The sequence below is a fragment of the Podarcis raffonei genome, chromosome 6 (assembly GCF_027172205.1).
Source record: "Podarcis raffonei isolate rPodRaf1 chromosome 6, rPodRaf1.pri, whole genome shotgun sequence".
Classification (NCBI taxonomy): Eukaryota; Metazoa; Chordata; class Lepidosauria; order Squamata; family Lacertidae; genus Podarcis; species Podarcis raffonei.
In genome coordinates, this window is record NC_070607.1 from 10258426 (window position 1) to 10276252 (window position 17827).

Consider the following 17827-nt stretch of genomic DNA (forward strand, 5'->3'; position numbering starts at 1 on the left):
GGAGCTTCAGGCAGAACACTTGACACGATGTGCATTTGCTTAAGTAAATTACTTTGTTTTAATCCATTCTTACTACTTGTGGATGAAATAAACACATTCCTGATGATGAGACTTTTTCTTCAGAAAGGATCATACATCATCATGACTCACTCTGTCTCTCACACACAGAAAGAGAGAGAGAACATCAAAGAACAGGGTCGTGCAGGTTCAGTCCACACTTCAGTGCAATCTAATTCACACTTCCCAAACTAACATGTGAACCGAAATCACAGCTATCCTTCAAAATTTGTACTTATCTGAATTTTGAAATGCAATTCTAGAAAAAAGTATATACAAAATAGGTGGCGCTGTGGGTTAAACCACAGAGCCTAGGACTTGCCGATCAGAAGGCTGGTGGTTCGAATCCCCGCAACGGGGTGGGCTCCCATTGCTCGGTCCCTGCTCCTGCCAACCTAGCAGTTCAAAAGCACGCAGTGCAAGTAGATAAATAGGTACTGCTCCTGCGGGAAGGTAAACGGCGTTTCCGTGTGCTGCTCTGGTTCGCCGGAAGCGGCTTAGTCATGCTGGCCACATGACCCGGAAGCTGTACGCCGGCTCCCTCGGCCAATAAAGCGAGATGAGCGCCGCAACCCCAGAGTCGGCCATGACTGGACCTAATGGTTCGGGGGTCCCTTTACCTTTATCCATAAAAATGCATGTATTTGGGAAAAGAATGAGCAAAAACGCATCCCATCAGATGTCAAAGAGATAAATAATTACCTGACATTCAGAAGACATCTTAAGTCAGCCCTGTTCAGGGAAGTTTTTAATATGTAACGCTGTACTGTTTTTAACACTGATTGGGAGCCGCCCAGAGTGGCTGGGGAAACTCAGCCAGATGGGCGGGGTATAAATATTATTATTATTATTATTATTATTATTATTATTATTATTATTATATTAGGAAATATTAGGAACGAATCGTGAATATTGGGAGAAATGTGTGCTAAACTGCCGATGGTTTGTGAGGACTTGTTAAAAATGTATATCACAAACCAGTGCAGAAATGCAATGTTGGAAAAATGAGAAATGGAGAGAAGCCAAAATGGACAGGTTTGTTTTCAGTGAATCCCATCTGAGACAAAGTCAAGCGTCTACCATCCAGGAGAGAGTGGAAAGGTGGCTAATCCTGCCTTTCACCTCAGACATTGGAGCCACCAAGGGAGGAGGGTGAAGCTGCTAGAGATGAATAACAGAGGCTGAAAAACATTTATTCACAGATATAATCTCCTATGAGTGTCACTTTGCCATATACTAAGACACATGCTCCACATTTTATTTCTGCCCCCTCTAGAAGTAGTGGTTTGGGGAAATGGGGGGCCATCTTCTGAAAAACACCTGATCATACTTTTTTGGGGGGGGATTTGGAATGCTGTTCACAGTCACTCATTTCCCCATTGCTGCTTTGGCAGCCATTTCCCTGTTTTTGTGGAATGTGATACGTAAGTAGCAGTCAAGTACAACATTCCTTGTTTTCCTAGAGTGGACATGCAGGAAAATGTTTGATCCAGCCAGTTGAAAACTTTCTGTTTTCTCCTGGCTGGGACATACTTCCTTTTCATGTGTCCTTACCTGTCCAGGTAACAAAAGGGACAAGGTACGCAGCACCCTCTCTCTTTTTGACTTCCTCTGTCGTTGAAGCAGCTCTTATCTAGAGATGCTCTCTATTGGGTTTCAGCCAATAGAGGACACTGGAATTATCCCCAAATGGGATAGCTCCACATGTATATACTTTGTAACTAAGTCTGCCTTCAGGGATCCAACTGTGAAGAGAATGTGAGTAAACTACTTTTATATACTTTACACAAGATGGTGGCATGTTTATTCTTTTAAGAGGGATATAAGGGAACTTACCAGGAACCTAATAGTGAGAGGCTTACATAAGCCTGCAACCAGCTACCTGCTGTGTGTTTAAAAGGGGAATGTGAAACTCAAAGTAAAGGAACTTCCTAGTGCCAAGTTAGGAAGGATATTAATAAACAATATACCCTCTCTTGCCTCCCTGAAGATTCCCACAATTTTATCCGTCCTCAATTCATCCGAGCCAGTTAGGAATTTCATACTAGACCACATTGCCCTGTAGACGATCAGCAGAGCTGCTGTCAAAGGGTGGCATGGTTGAGTATCTGCTGGGGGCCACAGGCAAGAGCTTCCTGGACCTTTGGAGCCTGCTTGCTTGTTCACCCGCCATTTGCTCTGGCCCAGACGACAGTGGTGGCGAGAAGCAGAAGCAGGGGATCACATCACGGTCTGGCTGGCTGTTGACTCTCTAGCTCAGCCTTTCTAAATGTTTGAGTCCTAGATGTTGTTGGACTACAACTCCCATCCTCCCTAGTGAGCATGGCCACTGGCAAGGGATTATGGGAGTTGTAGTTCGTGATCATCTGGCTGCATTGAGCTAGCAAGCAATCAGTGGTAGATGTGATGAGGAACAAGAGGAGAGGTAACTGGTGATAATGGCCGTGTAAAGGTTAACTCAGTGTGGGAAAAGCAGCTTGTAGCAGCTTGCCCAAGGGAAGTTCAAAACCTGAATCAAACACCGCCAGTCAGATTGATTTATTGGTTTCATAAAATTTATATGCCACTGGATGGTAGACTACCTCAAAGCGGTTTACAAAAAAAAGATAGACCAATAAATCACTTAAAAATATTTAGCCATGTGCTGACATTGCTGAGGGTAAATGAAGCCTTTTAGAGTTTAGCCAGTTGGAGCTCACTCTTAAGAATCGATTTCTCAGTCCTTTTACAACAACCCTTGGCAAATTGCAAAGATGAGGAGCACAATCTTTCATTTCACATCAACATATTTTTTCCCCAAAACGGCTCCTTCTTCCTTTTGGTCCCAGCATCAGTATCATATTTGTATCTGACAATCTCCTTTAATTACTGCCAAATTATAAGCAAATTCCCTGTGTCCACTGCAATGGGCAACCCATGCCAAAAGGAAGATTGTTCCCAGGCTTAAGTATTGTTGTTTTTTCCTCCCACATCACTGGCAGCCACCATTGTAGGTCATCCTTTGAAATACTTTTTCTTATTTCTTCCAAAAAAACAACACAAAAAAAAAAGTCAATGGGAAAATTGCACAAAACTTGTGGGAAACTCTCTTGGCAAAACCCTGTACAATTGAGTGAAACATAACAAATGTGGACCGTGTGGGAAATCAAAAGCTTTTGCTTGGTACGTAATTACCTTTTTTTTTTTAATTTCCAGCAAGAATGGGGAAAGACAAGGCATGTGTTCCCAAAGTTGCACTGGCTGGGCCAATCACACAGAGGGCTAAATTCATTGGGTTCCACTGCCTTGCAGAAGCGAAGCAGGGCTGTTGTCAGTGCCAGGATGGGTGACTGGCTAAGAGACCACATAGATTTATTCTTGTATTCTATACTGGAGAATGACAGGATCCAAATGTTTAAAAAGACAAAGAAACCAGTTCTCCTGTACCAGCCTCTTTGAAGTACATGGTTTATTTTGAGGGCATTGTAAACTTAATGGCTACTCCTCTTCAAAGAAGTACCCTGAACCATTGAAACTCAAGTTCAGTACACCAGTTCCCAGAGATATTTCGTATGCATAGACATCACATGTATAAGCTTGATCTAAACCAGGCATAGGCACACTCCGGCCCTCCACATGTTTGGGACTACAATTCCCAATTCCCAATTTGGGGTACTGAGGTCAAAGAGGATGGGGATATCTTCAATATATGAATAGTGGCTTCTGACTTAGGATGTAAGGATGTTTTAATGAGTCAAGCAATGGTCCACACAGACCAGAATCTGGTCTGCAAGAGTGGCTGGAGTTGGGCAGTTTAGGAAGTGTTACCATTAGTAGTAGTAATTCTTCCATTTGTTTAGCTGTAAGCCATAGCAAAGATTAAAAACATCCAGAGTTGAGCCTCAAATTTTGCTTTTAATTTCCTGGCAGCCAACACAAATAGAGAAAGACACCTAATTTTCCTGGTTCAAGAGCAAAAAAAAAATAAATACACTCATTTGATGTAACAATATTTTCCCCGCAGCTAAATTCAGGCAGGATGTTTCACAAAGATCTTTATAATGTTGTATATTATATAGTAAGATAGCGAATAGCCATTTTGCAAAAGAGACACTATCCTGGTGAGCAACTAATATCTGAGAGAGGCCATAATTAGAGCTGACCGAAAAACCATCAATATTGGCTCCATCCCCTCACTTCTGTATGAGCCAAGATGGTGAAATAACCTCCTTCTTCTAAGTGTGAACCACAACAAGAGACTTCAGCGAAGCTCTCCCTTTGTGCCTCTCAGCTTCTCACTTCCATTTGCTAGTGGCTTAGCTTGTGCATTGGAAAGAAGAGTGGATCTACGTAGAGTTTCTGTTGATGTTCAATGGCAGTTACAGGAGCCCTCCATCCACCTTTGGGCTGATGTAGGAAAAAGTGAGCGGGGTGAGTAACAAAGGGAGGCCGTGGGCTGCAGGGTCTCATTTGCTCCTAGTGAGGAAGCCTTGGGGACCTGCTTAGCATTACAGAGTGACAGAATGACTCAACAGTCATTCAGCTCAAACAGACTCATCTGATTTCATTTAAATTGTTGTCAGCTCTCCTCATTGCTTCTGCTAGCAAAAGGCTCCTGTGTGCTATGTTGATTTCGCTCACTTTTGCTTATTTTCAACAAGCTACGTCCTAACTTTGAAGCCCTTGATAGCAAGCTGGTGTGAAACGGCCCTGGCCTTAATTTGGGCCAAGAGAGAAGCACGGCCAATTCATTTAAAGTCTACCCTCTGCAGAGCCCCAGTTCAGTACTTCCCTCCCATATTGAAATATACTCGGAGTTGAGAGTGGATTTCATGCTCTTTATTCAGCTCATAGTGGTGAGGAGGAATGGAAGTTCCCCCAGAATGCCTGCTTTATACACATTATTTACACAATGGGCCCCACGTGATTGGCTAATTCCGGGATTCTCCTGTAGGCCAATCAGGTTGCAGATTCACTTCCCCCTGGAGCGGGATTGGGTGGCTCCTGTGGACCAATCAGACTGCTGCATTCTGAATCCTATTGTTCTAGGACCAATCAGACTGCTGCATTCTGAATCCTATTGTTCTAGGACCAATCAGACTGCTGCATTCTGAATCCTATTGTTCCAGGACCAATCAGACTGCTGCATTCTGAATCCTATTGTTCTAGGACCAATCAGACTGCTGCATTTTGGATCCTATTCAACTCAGTACATAACACATATAGTTCCAACACTCTCTTGCTAGACCAGGAACAGCCAACTTGGTGCCCCCCAGAAGTTCCTGGATACCAAACTCCCACCCTCCCCAGCCAGCATGGTCAATAGTCAAGGATGATGGGAAACAACATCTAAAGAGCGCCATGTTGGCTGCTCCCAAGTCATACTGAGAACTGGCGGGTGACATCATCATACTTTAATGCCATTGGACTGTGCCACCATCTTGCAAGGGCACCTTAATGTCACGGTGGGTGAGCCCTCAAGTACAAGGTATCTGATGAACTCACTTGCCTTATTATTTCTCCCTCCTTTCACACTTTCTAAAATAGCTCCTCATCCCTCCTAAGATGTTGTTTGCACGAGGGGGTCCCTAATGGATTCTAAGCGAAGACTCTACAAAGGTAACTTTCTGGGCAGAAGTGTCATGGTTGTGGGGCTGTCCATAGTCGCCTGGAGTTCTTCTGGGAAAAGGGTGCCAACTCCACTCCCAGGCCAATTTTGTAGGGTCTCTCGACTCTGTCAGGTGCTAGACAGAATGAGGAGATGCAAAAGAGACGTGTGTAACAGAAGCCTCAAGCTTAACTTCTCTTTGCCTTAGCCTCCAATGAAGTCACCGCAACAGAACGCACAATAATGATAAAAGCAGGAAAAAGCCTAATAAAATGACCCCTGAGGGTGGGTTTAGTGAACAATAATTCCCCCCTTGCCCTGCCCAGACCACCAGCAAGCTTCTAGTTAGGTCCTTCATGCATGCATGTGAAGACATTAACTCCAGTTTACATTACAAATTGCTAATCTCTTAGGCTGGATCTAGACATGTCAAAGAAGTGATTCAGTTAAAAGCATGGTAAACTCATACAGGGAAATCCAGTAGGGAAAGACAGGACTCCACAGTGCCATCTGGTGGTGTACATGCATGTACAATGCATATAAAACCAATCTAGCTGAGTCCTTAGACTGCGTCAAAGTTCCTATCTAGATAGGTCCAATGGCAGCAGGCTTAGCTCAGTTTTCTGAGAACTTTGTAGAAGCAGCCTTCACCTCTTCGTACTTTGATTCCCCTGCTTGGTGGAATATGAAAAGATTATGGCAGCAGTGGCAGTCAAAGCGTTCTCTACCCACACCTTGGTCAAAACCCTTCGCTCCAAGGATGGCTGCCTAAATTCAGCCTTGTAAAATGCTACTCAGTTACTGAAGCCTTCCCAGAATATTATAAGAGACTCGTGGAGTTAAGATTCTTGTCCATGTGTTTGAGTCATCACAGAACAAACAGGCAATAGAAGTTTTATATCAGTTCAAGGCTCTGTGCTTTTCAAAATGGAGACAGCTGACATGTTCAACTTGCCAGTCATTGTAGAATTCAGAGGAGAGCAACTGAGTGATTATATTATGAATGTGTGGGCCAGCTCCATATTGGCTTCAGAAAGCATCACAGCTTAATGGCCACTCTTACCCAAAGAGGTTGTGTATTCCAAAAATAGTTTTGCAATGAGTTAGATACCATCAGAACCTTCCACCATCCAAAGCAGGGGTGGCAAACCTTAGACCCATCTGATCAGTGCTTTTTTTCTTTAAAAAAAATGTTTAGGGGTGCTCTCATTTTGACTCAAGAAAATCACCATTTTAAAGTTCAAATTGGGAAAAACAAATACAGTAAATGGACAAAAGTACAAAGATTCACAAAATGTTTAGGGGTATGCGTCCCCCCAGAAAAAAGCACAGCTTCTGAAATTGTTTGACTCCAGCTCCCATCAGCCCCAGTCATCATGGACAATGGTCAGGGATGATGGGAACCAGAGTCCAAAAACATTGGGGGGTGGGAAGCACAGATTCCTCATTCCTGGTCTAAAATATAGAGGGTTCTAGAAACACCACCAGATATCCAGTTATAAGACAATTATCTTCCAACACCTGCACAGAGCTGATGTGCACACCTAGTTCATCTCCAACTTTGCAGCGAGTGTTGATTTGTAACACATACCAACCCACACATTTGAAGACAGCAGTTATGGGTCTGTACGCTTTGCAGAACATTGATGAAGGCTGCTCCAGGGGAAAAGGAAGACACCTGCTTTTTCCAATACCTTCCAATTTAGTTCCAAACGTTTTATTACATCATTAATCCAAACTGCAGGTTGTTGCCATGTGGACAATCTCTCTATATCCTCATCAACTGTCTTTGATACCACCCCAAATTCATCAACTCTCACCTGTTCCTTTGGGCTACCCTGGCTAAATGCACTGTAGATATAAATTTATTGGGGAAAACCTAGAGCAGTCACCCCCAACCTTCGGCCCTCCAGAAGTTTTGGACTACAATTCCCATCATCCCTGACCACTGGTCCTGTTAGCTAGGGATCATGGAATTTGTAGGCCAAAATATCTGGAGGGACGCAGGTTGGGGATGCCTGATCATGAGCCAAGAATGTAACTCCCACCTTCTTTCGTTTCTTTTTTTTTTGAGCAGGTGGGGGCGCTCTAAAGAACTATGCATTAACATACAGGTGCTTGAGTGAAACTCTGAATATTACTAATATGTGATATCTGTCTTCCTGTCTTATAATAGCCAGGTGCAAGTCATCATTACTCAGCTTATCTGATCTATAAAATTTGAATAATAGGGCTATTTTGAAGAATACTTAGCCAAACTCCATGAACAAACTGAAAGAAGTGAGTTTCCTAGTACAGTCGTACCTTGAAAGTCGAAAAGCTTAGTTCCCGAATGTTTGGGCCTCCGAACGCCGCAAACCCAGAAGTGACTGTTCCAGTTTGCGAACTATTTTTGGAAGCCGAATGTCCGATGGGGCTTCCGCAGCTTCTGATTGGCTGCAGGACCTTCCTGCAGCCAATCAGAAGCCGCACTTTGGTTTTCAAACATTTTGGAAGTCAAACGGACTTCCGGAACGGATTCCGTTCGACTTCCAAGGTACAACTATAATCAGTGCCCATGATTAAAGGTGATACTTAGTGCTTGGTTTAATTTTGTTGTTGTTGTTAGTGGCTTGATCCTTTCATTTTCAAAAGTGTTGTTTCGAAGGATTCCGTGACATGCTTTGTATTTAATAAAGAAAGTAATTAATAGCAGCAGAATCAGCAAGGGGGGGGGGAATTAAACAATGCAGTCCATAAGTATCCATTGACTCAGCAGTGACTTACTTGCAACTTCTATTCTCTTTGATTGGTAGATTACCATATTTTTTGCTCTATAAGACACACTTTTTCCCTCCTAAAAAGTAAGGGAAAATGTGTGTGCGTCTTATGGAGCGAATGCAAGCTACGCGGCTATCGCTGAAGCCAGAACAGCAAGAGGGATTGCTGCGCAGCAATCCCTCTTGCTGTTCTGGCTTTAGCGATAGCCACGCAAAGCCACTTCAACAATGTTTGATTCAGAATATTTCTTTTCTTGTTTTCCTCCTCTAAAAACTAGGTGCGTCTTATGGTTGGATGCAACTTATAGAGCTTTAGAACTTGATTTTCAATGTCAACACACAACAGTAGAACATAGTCATAGAATTGTACAGTTAAAAGGGACCCCAAGATGGGCCCATAACCTTGTCGTGAATTCTCTGCGGCACTTTATATACACACACACACAAAAATATATATATACAATAATCTACAGGCTATAATACACGAGCAGTTCATACAGTCAAACAGAGTACCTTGCTGCACCTTAAGGCAAATAGGAAGACCTTTCTATCTATCTATCTCTCTGACCACACTCTTCTATACCACCCACTTACTGCTGGACAGGTTTCCCCTTTAAACCAATGACAGCCAATCAACTGACAGCACATTACTGCTGAGTCTTTCTGACCCAGCACTTTCACAGAAAGTATTGCAGGCTGATTGCATCAGCCCGTTGCATCAGCTAGCAAACTCCAGCTTGCAGACTTACTATCTCACACAGCATTCTGTGAATCCCGACACAAGAGTCACGTAGTCCAGCTCCCTGCAACTCAGGAATCTTAACTAGAGCATCCCTGTCAGATGCTTTTAACCTCAGCTTAAAAGGAAGAAGAATCTACCACCTGTATTGTGTATTCCCAAATCAGGCAGACCCAAGAGAGATGACGCCATGTTATTCTTCTGAATGTGCAGTAGGAACATGTCAACTGTTATAATATGCATTTCCTTACCACATGGAAGTGTGTTGTGGGAGGAGAAGGCTGTCACTGAGTCTAAGGAGTGGTAGCTGTTTAGGCTCAGAGATATCTCTCCCCAGTAGTTATTTAAATTAGATCCTACCTGTTCAGGAGTTGTGCTGTTCCTACTGTTGTCCTAGCAATGGCATCAGAGAGCCCTTAAAAGAGATGAATCAACTTCCCTCCCCTTATCTTCAGCAAGGGAAGACAGAAGCTGCCCAGCAGCTCTCGTTCCAGGTGTGCACAGGTAGTGTGTTCCTCCGTGCTCCCAAATCTCTGCCTCACACCTGTAAGTGATTGGTCCTATTCTAACCCACACTGGTCTGACTATCCAACACAGAAAGATAGAGGCCCAGTATATGAAGCCGGCTTCCTGAAATCCCCACCTTCTCAAGCAGAGGTTGTCACTGTGGCACCCTCCAAATGCTTTGAACCCCAACTCCCTTCAGCCCCAGACAACAGGGCCAGGGTCCAGGGATGATAGAAGCTATAGTCCACCACACCTGTAGAGGACCGCTTTGGTTATTCCTGCTCTCAGGTAGTTGCCTTGAGATCCAGACATGGTGAAAAGTGGTGTGTGTGTGTGTGTGTGTGTGTGTGTGTGTGTGTGTGTAAAGTGTCCCAGAAACCATATTTACTTTTTTCCAGGGTTGCTTTCCATGCTTCAAATCATGAGCCCGCTCCGAGCTTTGCAAATACTGGCAGATACGATTGCCAAGTATCTGCAAACGTTTCCACCTGCCCCTGGTCTTTAGCCTTTCACATTACCGTATTTTTCGCTCCATAAGGCGCACCTGACCACAAGGCGCACCTGCTTTTTTTTGGGGGGGGGGATTCAAGAAAAAAAAATTATTTAAAGGGAGCGCTGAGCAGAGCCTGTATGCATCCCACCTCCTGCAAAAGCCAGGGATAGCCACGCGAAGCCTCCCCAGGGCTTGCGGGTCTGGTGGTGGGGGAAACCCGGCTCCCCCCCCCAGCCCCAAAGAGCAGGTCGGGGCTGGTGGGGGAAGCCTGGCCCCCTCCAGCCCCAGGGACCACACATTCGCTCCATAAGATGCACAGACATTTCCCCTTAGATTTTAAGAGGGGGAAAGTGCGTCTTATGGAGCGAAAAATACGGTAGCTTAATCTATGACCATTTGCATCGCAAAGCTGGGCCTGCTGAAAATCGAACTGCAGTTAAAAATTACAAGATCAGGCTAGCTGTGCATTTTCCTTTACCTGAAGACATCTAATGCAACCTGGTGGCTTACAAAGGCCATATTCTGATGTCATTTTTTTTCTTTTTCTCCCCTCTTTTTCTTCTTCCAGCAGTGCCATGGCTTCTTATTCTGCCTCCTGTACCAATGCCAGCCCTGCTCAGGGCATGAATATGGCCAACAGCATTGCTAACCTGAGACTGAAGGCAAAGGAATACAGTTTACAGAGGAACCAGGTGCCAACAGTGAATTAGAGACAGCAGAGGAGTGTGGCCTCCGTTGCCGAAAGGGAAGCAACAGGTCAAAAGGGCCGCCATCTTGCTTGGCAATTCGTCCATGCCCAGAAAGCCAGTCAGCCCAAACTAGGACTCAGTATTGGGAATAACAGCAGGATCCAAATTCAAAGGAAATAGCTTCAAAGGTGACTCTTCTCTCTCCTGGAAAATATTGCCACTTAAAGTACCAGCAAGTCTATTGTAGCTCAATATAGCATGAGCTTCTTCAGTGAAGGATGCAAGGCTTATGACTGCACTTAAACTTATCCATTTCCTTCCCCCACCTGCCCCATGGACCATTCATTAGTTTCTGTGCCAGCCACTCACCCCTTTTGTTCATAGGCCTTTTGGGGGAAAAATGGATTTCTGGAACCAAAGACCCCATTGTTCATCACCACTTCCATCACTCAAAAGCAATAGTGGATCACATTTAAAGTTGTGACTGCCAGCACACACTGGGTGCCTTCGTGTTCAAGTCTTTATATCCATTGCCTGGAAATTATTTTTCTTCTTTCCTTCTTCTTGTTAGTAATTTGAGGCCAATCTTGATTTAGAAGTGTGTGTCTGTGTGTGTGTGTCACTGTTTGTTCTGCCACAGTCTCTTTGATACTGTTATGTTGGTTGCAGGAGATTTAAAAACGCCACATACGAAAGTATGTTATTTTGAACCCATTTTTACTGATGTAGGAATATGCAAGTTTTCAAGTCTCACAGAACTCATTTTATGAGAATGTAAGTGTGTGCACTTGAGGCACTCAAAAGCCTGTGTATGCTTCCAGCTTCTTGGAAAACCCAAAGAAGAGCAGAGTCCAGATTTGCAGGTGCTGTCCATGGGAATTAGTTTTCTGTTTAAAAATTGGAGGCCTAATCTGGCACAGAGCTACACATGCTTACATCCCTGGATTTCAGTGGGCTTAAATGTGTGCACCTCTGTTGGATTGTGGCCCCACGTAACTTTCTTGCTACTTCTGTTTCTTGCCACATTCAACAGTGTTGTCCAGAATCATTTGATTTATATATACTGTATATATTTATATATATAAAATATACATGCAAGCTTTGTGAGTTTTCTTTTTTTTTATTAAACAAAATAAAATGAACTGAGAGAGCATTCTGGTTGTAAGTGGTCATGCAGCAAACTGCAAAACATAGCAGGGCGTTCTGCAGACTGTCCCCCTCTCCCCAAGACCCCCTCATGCTCCTATCAACAGATACTTTTCTTCTACCCAAGGGCCCTGATCATTGGGACTCCACTCCCATCCTTTTAGGCCTATTTTGGAAGAATATTCGCCCTGGATGGAGGTGAGGACACTGCTGAAGTGTCCTCAAGGAGAAAGGAGAGATGGCCAGCTGCCCTCTCAGCACCTACCTGAAAGTGCATCGCTCCACACCGTGAAAGGGCTGTAGTTCAGTGGACGAGAACATGCTTTATATGTAGGAACCCCCATACTGAGTCCCTTTTTTGCATCTGTTTCAAGGAAGGATCTTCTTAAGGACCAGGAAGGAAGACACATTTGTGCAAGACCTTGGGGAGTCTCCCTTTCAGCCTTCTCAGATCCAACCTTCACTCCATCTTGCAACATGAGATCTACTTTTATTCCACCCACCTTCCAGGTTAAGTCCATCCTTTGCTATGGGCAACCTTTTTCTATGGGTAGCTACATTTCCTGCAGGATAATCTGCGAGGGGCCACGTGCTGGGGATGGGCAGGGCCAGAGCAAATAGTGAGTGGGAGCACGAACTTTCTGGAACTCCCTTCCCTCTCCACCTCTGCTGGTGGAAAGACAGGCTTCTTGTGAATGAAGAGGTGTGAATGAATTCGCTGCTCTAGAGTGATGAACTTCAAGGGAGAACAGCAGCCAGCCACCTTTCACCTCTATTGGTTCTCCAAAGGGGGAATTTTGGCAGGTGCAGCTATCAGCTGTTCTCCTTTAGTTATATAAAGCAACATTGCCTTCCGTTGCACCCAATCTCTCCCACTCCTTCTGTTGCTCTGCTGCTGTTTTTGTTTTGTTTTTTAAATCAATGCCACTAGTTCAACCCATATTAGCACACGGCACAATCCAGACCACATGGTCTAACTCAGTTTCATATGTTGACGAAGGAGCCAGTGGCTCAGATAATATTTTGATGTCTCTGCCTTCACCAGCCCTCCCATCCTCCCCTGCCTCCTTTAGAAGGTTTTGCTCCCTGCCTTACTCAGTTCTGTACTTTGCCTGTCTTTCTGTATCTCCTGACTTTTCCTACCAGGCCTCCGTTTCCCCCGCTCACCTGCAGTCCCTCTGTGGACCTCAAATTTCCCTCTGTGTAAGGTGACAAAACAAATGCTCTCCCCTTTGGGGCCATTCAGTTCACTGCAACTATAATGGAGCTTGCCTGAGAGATCTTCACTGTCACATTGCACGTTCCTTATTATTGAAGATCACATCAGATCTCCCAGGGAAGAAATGCCTTCCTTTTCCCCTTATACTTTCAGTTAGTAGGCAGAAACCCTGCCACATTTATTAACATTTAGGGCTGCTGGTTTACTCTTGACTTGATTTCCAAGTAGAGGTCAACATTTATCCCATGTCTGTGATGTTCACAGTGTCCCCAGCACGGTGTTTCCTTATGGCAGAGCATGTGTACAGGAGCACTAAGCTACATGCCAGTCCAGCACTAAGGATGCTCAGTTAGTAGAGCGTGAGACTCTAATTTCCAGGTTGTGGATTAGAGTGCACGTTGGGCAAGAAAATCCTGCATTGCAGGGGGTTGGGCTAGATAATTCTCATGATCCCTCCCAACTTTACAATTCTATGATTCTAAAATTCTAAGACAGTCATTTTGACCACTCAAGGGAAACGGCCTCGTCCCAGTATACCTGAAGGGCCAGCTCCGAGAGCCTTCTGGCAGTTCCCTCACTGTGAGAAGTGAGGTTACACGGAATCAGGCAGAGGGCCTTCTTTGTACTGGCACCCGCCCTATGGAATACCCTCCCACCAGATGTCAAGGAAATAAACAATTATCTGAATTTTATAAGAAATCTGAAGGCAACCCTATATCGGGAAATTTTTAATGTCTAATGTTTTACAATTTTTTATGTGTTGTAAGCCGCCCAGAGTGGCTGGGGAAACCCAGCCAGATGGGCGGGGTAGAAATGATATTATTATTATTATTATTATTATTATTATTATTATTATTATTATTAATCTAGTAAGAGAAAAAAGCCTATACCATAAAAGGTAAAGGTACCCCTGCCCGTATGGGCCAGTCTTGCCAGACTCTAGGGTTGTGTGCCCATCTCACTTAAGAGGCCGGGGGGCCAGCGCTGTCCGAGGACACTTCCGGGTCACGTGGCCAGCATGACAAGCTGCATCTGGCAAGCCAGCGCAGCACACGGAATGCCGTTTACCTTCCCGCTGGTAAGCGGTCCCTATTTATCTACTTGCACCCGAGGGTGCTTTCGAACTACTAGGTTGGCAGGCGCTGGGACCAAACGACGGGAGCGCACCCCGCCGCGGGGATTCGAACCGCCGACCATGCGATCAACAAGTCCTAGGCGCTGAGGCTTTTACCCACAGCGCCACCCACGTCCCCTGCCTATACCATACTTCCCTAGTAATCACCTGATTCTCTCATCTCATAAAATACTAAGTACCTTCTGGTATTTTACCAGAGCTTGAGAATGCTAGCAGCTAAATACAGAGGTATTGATAAGCCCGAGACCAGTTTTGCCATAAGGTTATTCCTGCGTGGCTTATGTAAGAGACTCTTCCAGCCAAGCTTTTAGCACACAAGCACTTGATGCTCAGAAACAACAGGAATAGATAACCTGAGGGTGTATATTTAGAATATATGCATCAAACAAACAGATGGCAAAACTGCTAGCTAACTATTATTAGTAAGTTGTGTGCAGCAAATATATGTAGTATAGGGGTCAAGTTTAGAACCCGCAAAAGTTGAGAGCTGGTTCAGCAAAGTTGTTTGTTTGCTGTTGGGCCCATCCTCAGATCCCCAAGGATTCAGGCATGACAAGCCAGATATCATCAGCCTTGACCCCACATTTATCATGTATCTAGAGGACCCATTAAGGTTTTCACTTAGTAGACAAAGAAGTGTAGATTAATCTCTGGCAGGTAAGCGGGAAATATGTTCTGACAGCAACATGCTCTTGTTAGTAAAGCTGAATTGCCCAGAACAGGCCAGAAGTTGAGGATTTATAAAAAGGTAAAGGTAAAGGACCCCTGACAGTTAAGTCCAGTCGCGAATGACTCTGGGGTTGTGGCGCTCATCTTGCTTTACTGGCCGAGGGAGCCAGCGTTTGTCCACAGACAGTTTTTCCAGGTCATGTGGCCCCTTGACTTAGTTGCTTCTGGCGAAACCAGAGCAGCGCATGGAAACGCCGTTCATCTTCCCTCCAGAGTGGTACCTATTTATCTACTTGCACTTTGAGGTGCTTTCAAACTGCTAGGTTGGCAGGAGCTGGGACACAGCAATGGGAGCTCACCCTGTCACGGGGATTTGAACCACCAACCTTCCGATTGGCAAGCCCTAGGCTCAGTGATTTAGACCACAGCGCCACCTGCATCTCTGAGGATTTATAGGGTTCCCTTTATTGGTTCCTTTGCATCACTAGAGACTGCCGAGTCACGTTTTGAGATACCTACAGACCATCAAGTACTATTATGGCTATGCCTTGGACCCTCAGGCTCTGATTTGTGTCCTGTCTGGGCAAGGAAATATTTATGCCATCAAAAAGGAGAGCCAGTGTGGTGTAGTGGTTAGGAGCAATGGACTCGTAATCTGGTGAACCGGGTTCGCTTCCCCGCTCCTCCACATGCAGCTGCTGGGTGACCTTGGGTCAGTCACACTTCTTTGAAGTCTCTCAGCCTCACTCACCACACAGAGTGTTTGTTGTGGGGAAGGAAGGGAAAGGAGATTGTTAGCCGCTTTGAGACTCCTTACGGTAGTGATAAAGCGGGATATCAAAAATAAATAATAATAATTAAAAAATCAGCAACCCCAGATGATTGGCCCAGTGTACCAAGAGGTTGGTGAATGAGCAGCATGAGGATCAACAAGTGAAGAAGACTCACCTTTCATGGGCAGCTATCTGGTCCTGGTGGGTGGAGGAACTGGTCCAATATGTATGTCATAAAGCTTAATGGGTTATTGGGTGAAGTGTCCTGGGAGTCAAAGGTGGGGCAGGACAGGAAATGTGTGTCAACCTGGGCCAGAGGCATCAGTATTTTCTATGCTATGCTTCACCAGACCACATTGAGGCTTACAGTACCAATCCCTCAGATGCATTTCATAAAATATAGCACAGGGTCCCTCCTTTTTTATGCACATGATGATTTTTGTTCATGATGCCATCCCACTTTTCATAACGCATGTGCCTACAAAGGTTTTGGGACCAGCACACTGCTTCATTTCTAATCAGTTCATATCCTGTAACGTTCTCCTGAAATCCTGTAACTTTTTATATCATGAATGTTCTGTTTTCTCCTGTTTTCTCCTGCCTTTGTGGCGCCATAGCTCCTCTAGGCAGTCATGGTGGGGTTGTGTTGCAGAACAAATCAAAGCAAAATAAATCCACCATTGATGCCCTGTTATTGTGTCAACTTTCAGGAATGTTGAGGAATACACCCACAATAAAAAAAAAACACCAATGTGGAGGGACTCTTAAAATCTACAGCAATAAAATCTAGAGCAGAATCAAAACATTATATGCAATGAACGGCGTAAAAACTTCACAGCGATGGCTTCCATTACTACGCCCCATAAGCCTCAATAAAAAGTGCCTGCAGTTGGTGTCAAAAGGTGACTAATGACTAGGCGTTAGGACTGGACCTGAAGTTTCAGGGTTTCAGCATCATTATTTTTGGGATTTCCAGAGGAAGACGTAACAGCTCAGGGTCAGAACCTAGGGGCACAGGGTATTTTCTGCTTGACTTGCTGCTATTCAGTTTCCTACCAGCCTATGACAATCAGGGTCAGCCCCCAAGGCAGCAGGCAAAGCTAAGATCTTCCTCTGATTGGTCCTGTACCATCTTCTGCCGTCATCAAGTATCTCTCGGCCCCACTCCTGTCTTGCCAGTCTCCACCCTCTCAGTGTTTGAGCCTCCGGAGACCTGTTAATCCATGGTCAACATTACTTGGCAGTAGAATTGCCAGCTGATCAGGAAAATAAATCCTGCATGGTCCACTCTTAGTAGCCACATGAGATGCACAAATCAATCGGTGAAGCTTTCCATAAAATCAAGGCAAACATCACATCAGCTGTTACCATATTTTTCCCTCTATAAGACGCACCAGACCACAAGACGCACCTAGTTTTTGGAGGAGGAAAACAAGAAAATATATATTCTGAATCTCAGAAGCCAGAACAGCAAGAGGGATCGCTGCGCAGTGAAAGCAGCAATCCCTCTTCCTGTTCTGGCTTCTGGGATAGCTGCGCAGCCTGCATTCGCTCCATAAGACGCACACACATTTCCCCTTACTTTTTAGGAGGGAAAAAGTGAGTCTTGTAGAGCAAAAAATATGGTAATTCTTGCAGATCAAATGGCTGTTCAAGGCACAGCAAAGTGTTCTGTTTACTAAGCTCTAACTTGGACTGTTCAGGTGGCCAAAGGGCTACACTCAAGTGATACATAAAGTTTATGAGGCAAATAAGTGAACAAACAAACAAACAAACTGTGGGATGTGACAAGTACAACATTCCTAGAGTGGACATGAAAGGGGATGTTTGCTCCAGTCAGTAGAAAACTTCCTGTTTCCTTCTGAGCTGGGACAAACTTCCTCTGCATGTGACTAGAGGTGGGCGTGAGCTTACCTGCCCAGGTGACAAAAGGGGCAAGGCAGGCAGCACACTCTCTCTCTTTTCCATTTTGCTTTCGCCGTGTGAGCAGCAGTGACTGCCTGTCTGCAGTCACTGGGACTAACTCCCATATGGGGTAGTTCCACGTGTATATA

The 17827-nt window shown here is 44.7% G+C and overlaps 1 protein-coding gene across 4 annotated transcripts in view; it reads left to right on the plus strand.

The window, feature by feature from the left end:
• Positions 1-11223, plus strand: part of PRRX1 (paired related homeobox 1) — an 80420-nt gene extending 69197 nt beyond the window's left edge. Inside the window, exons 4-5 of one of the 4 annotated variants that reach the window (XM_053391385.1) lie at positions 5584-5655; positions 10714-10800. In XM_053391385.1, the coding sequence (XP_053247360.1) occupies positions 5584-5638 (55 nt within the window). In that variant the 3' untranslated portion in view covers positions 5639-5655; positions 10714-10800. Of the gene's footprint in view, positions 1-5583; positions 5656-10710 lie in introns of all 4 variants that reach the window. The other 3 variants (XM_053391384.1, XM_053391383.1, XM_053391381.1) reach the window with 3 other exon arrangements.
• The last annotated feature ends 6604 nt before the right edge of the window (positions 11224-17827 follow it).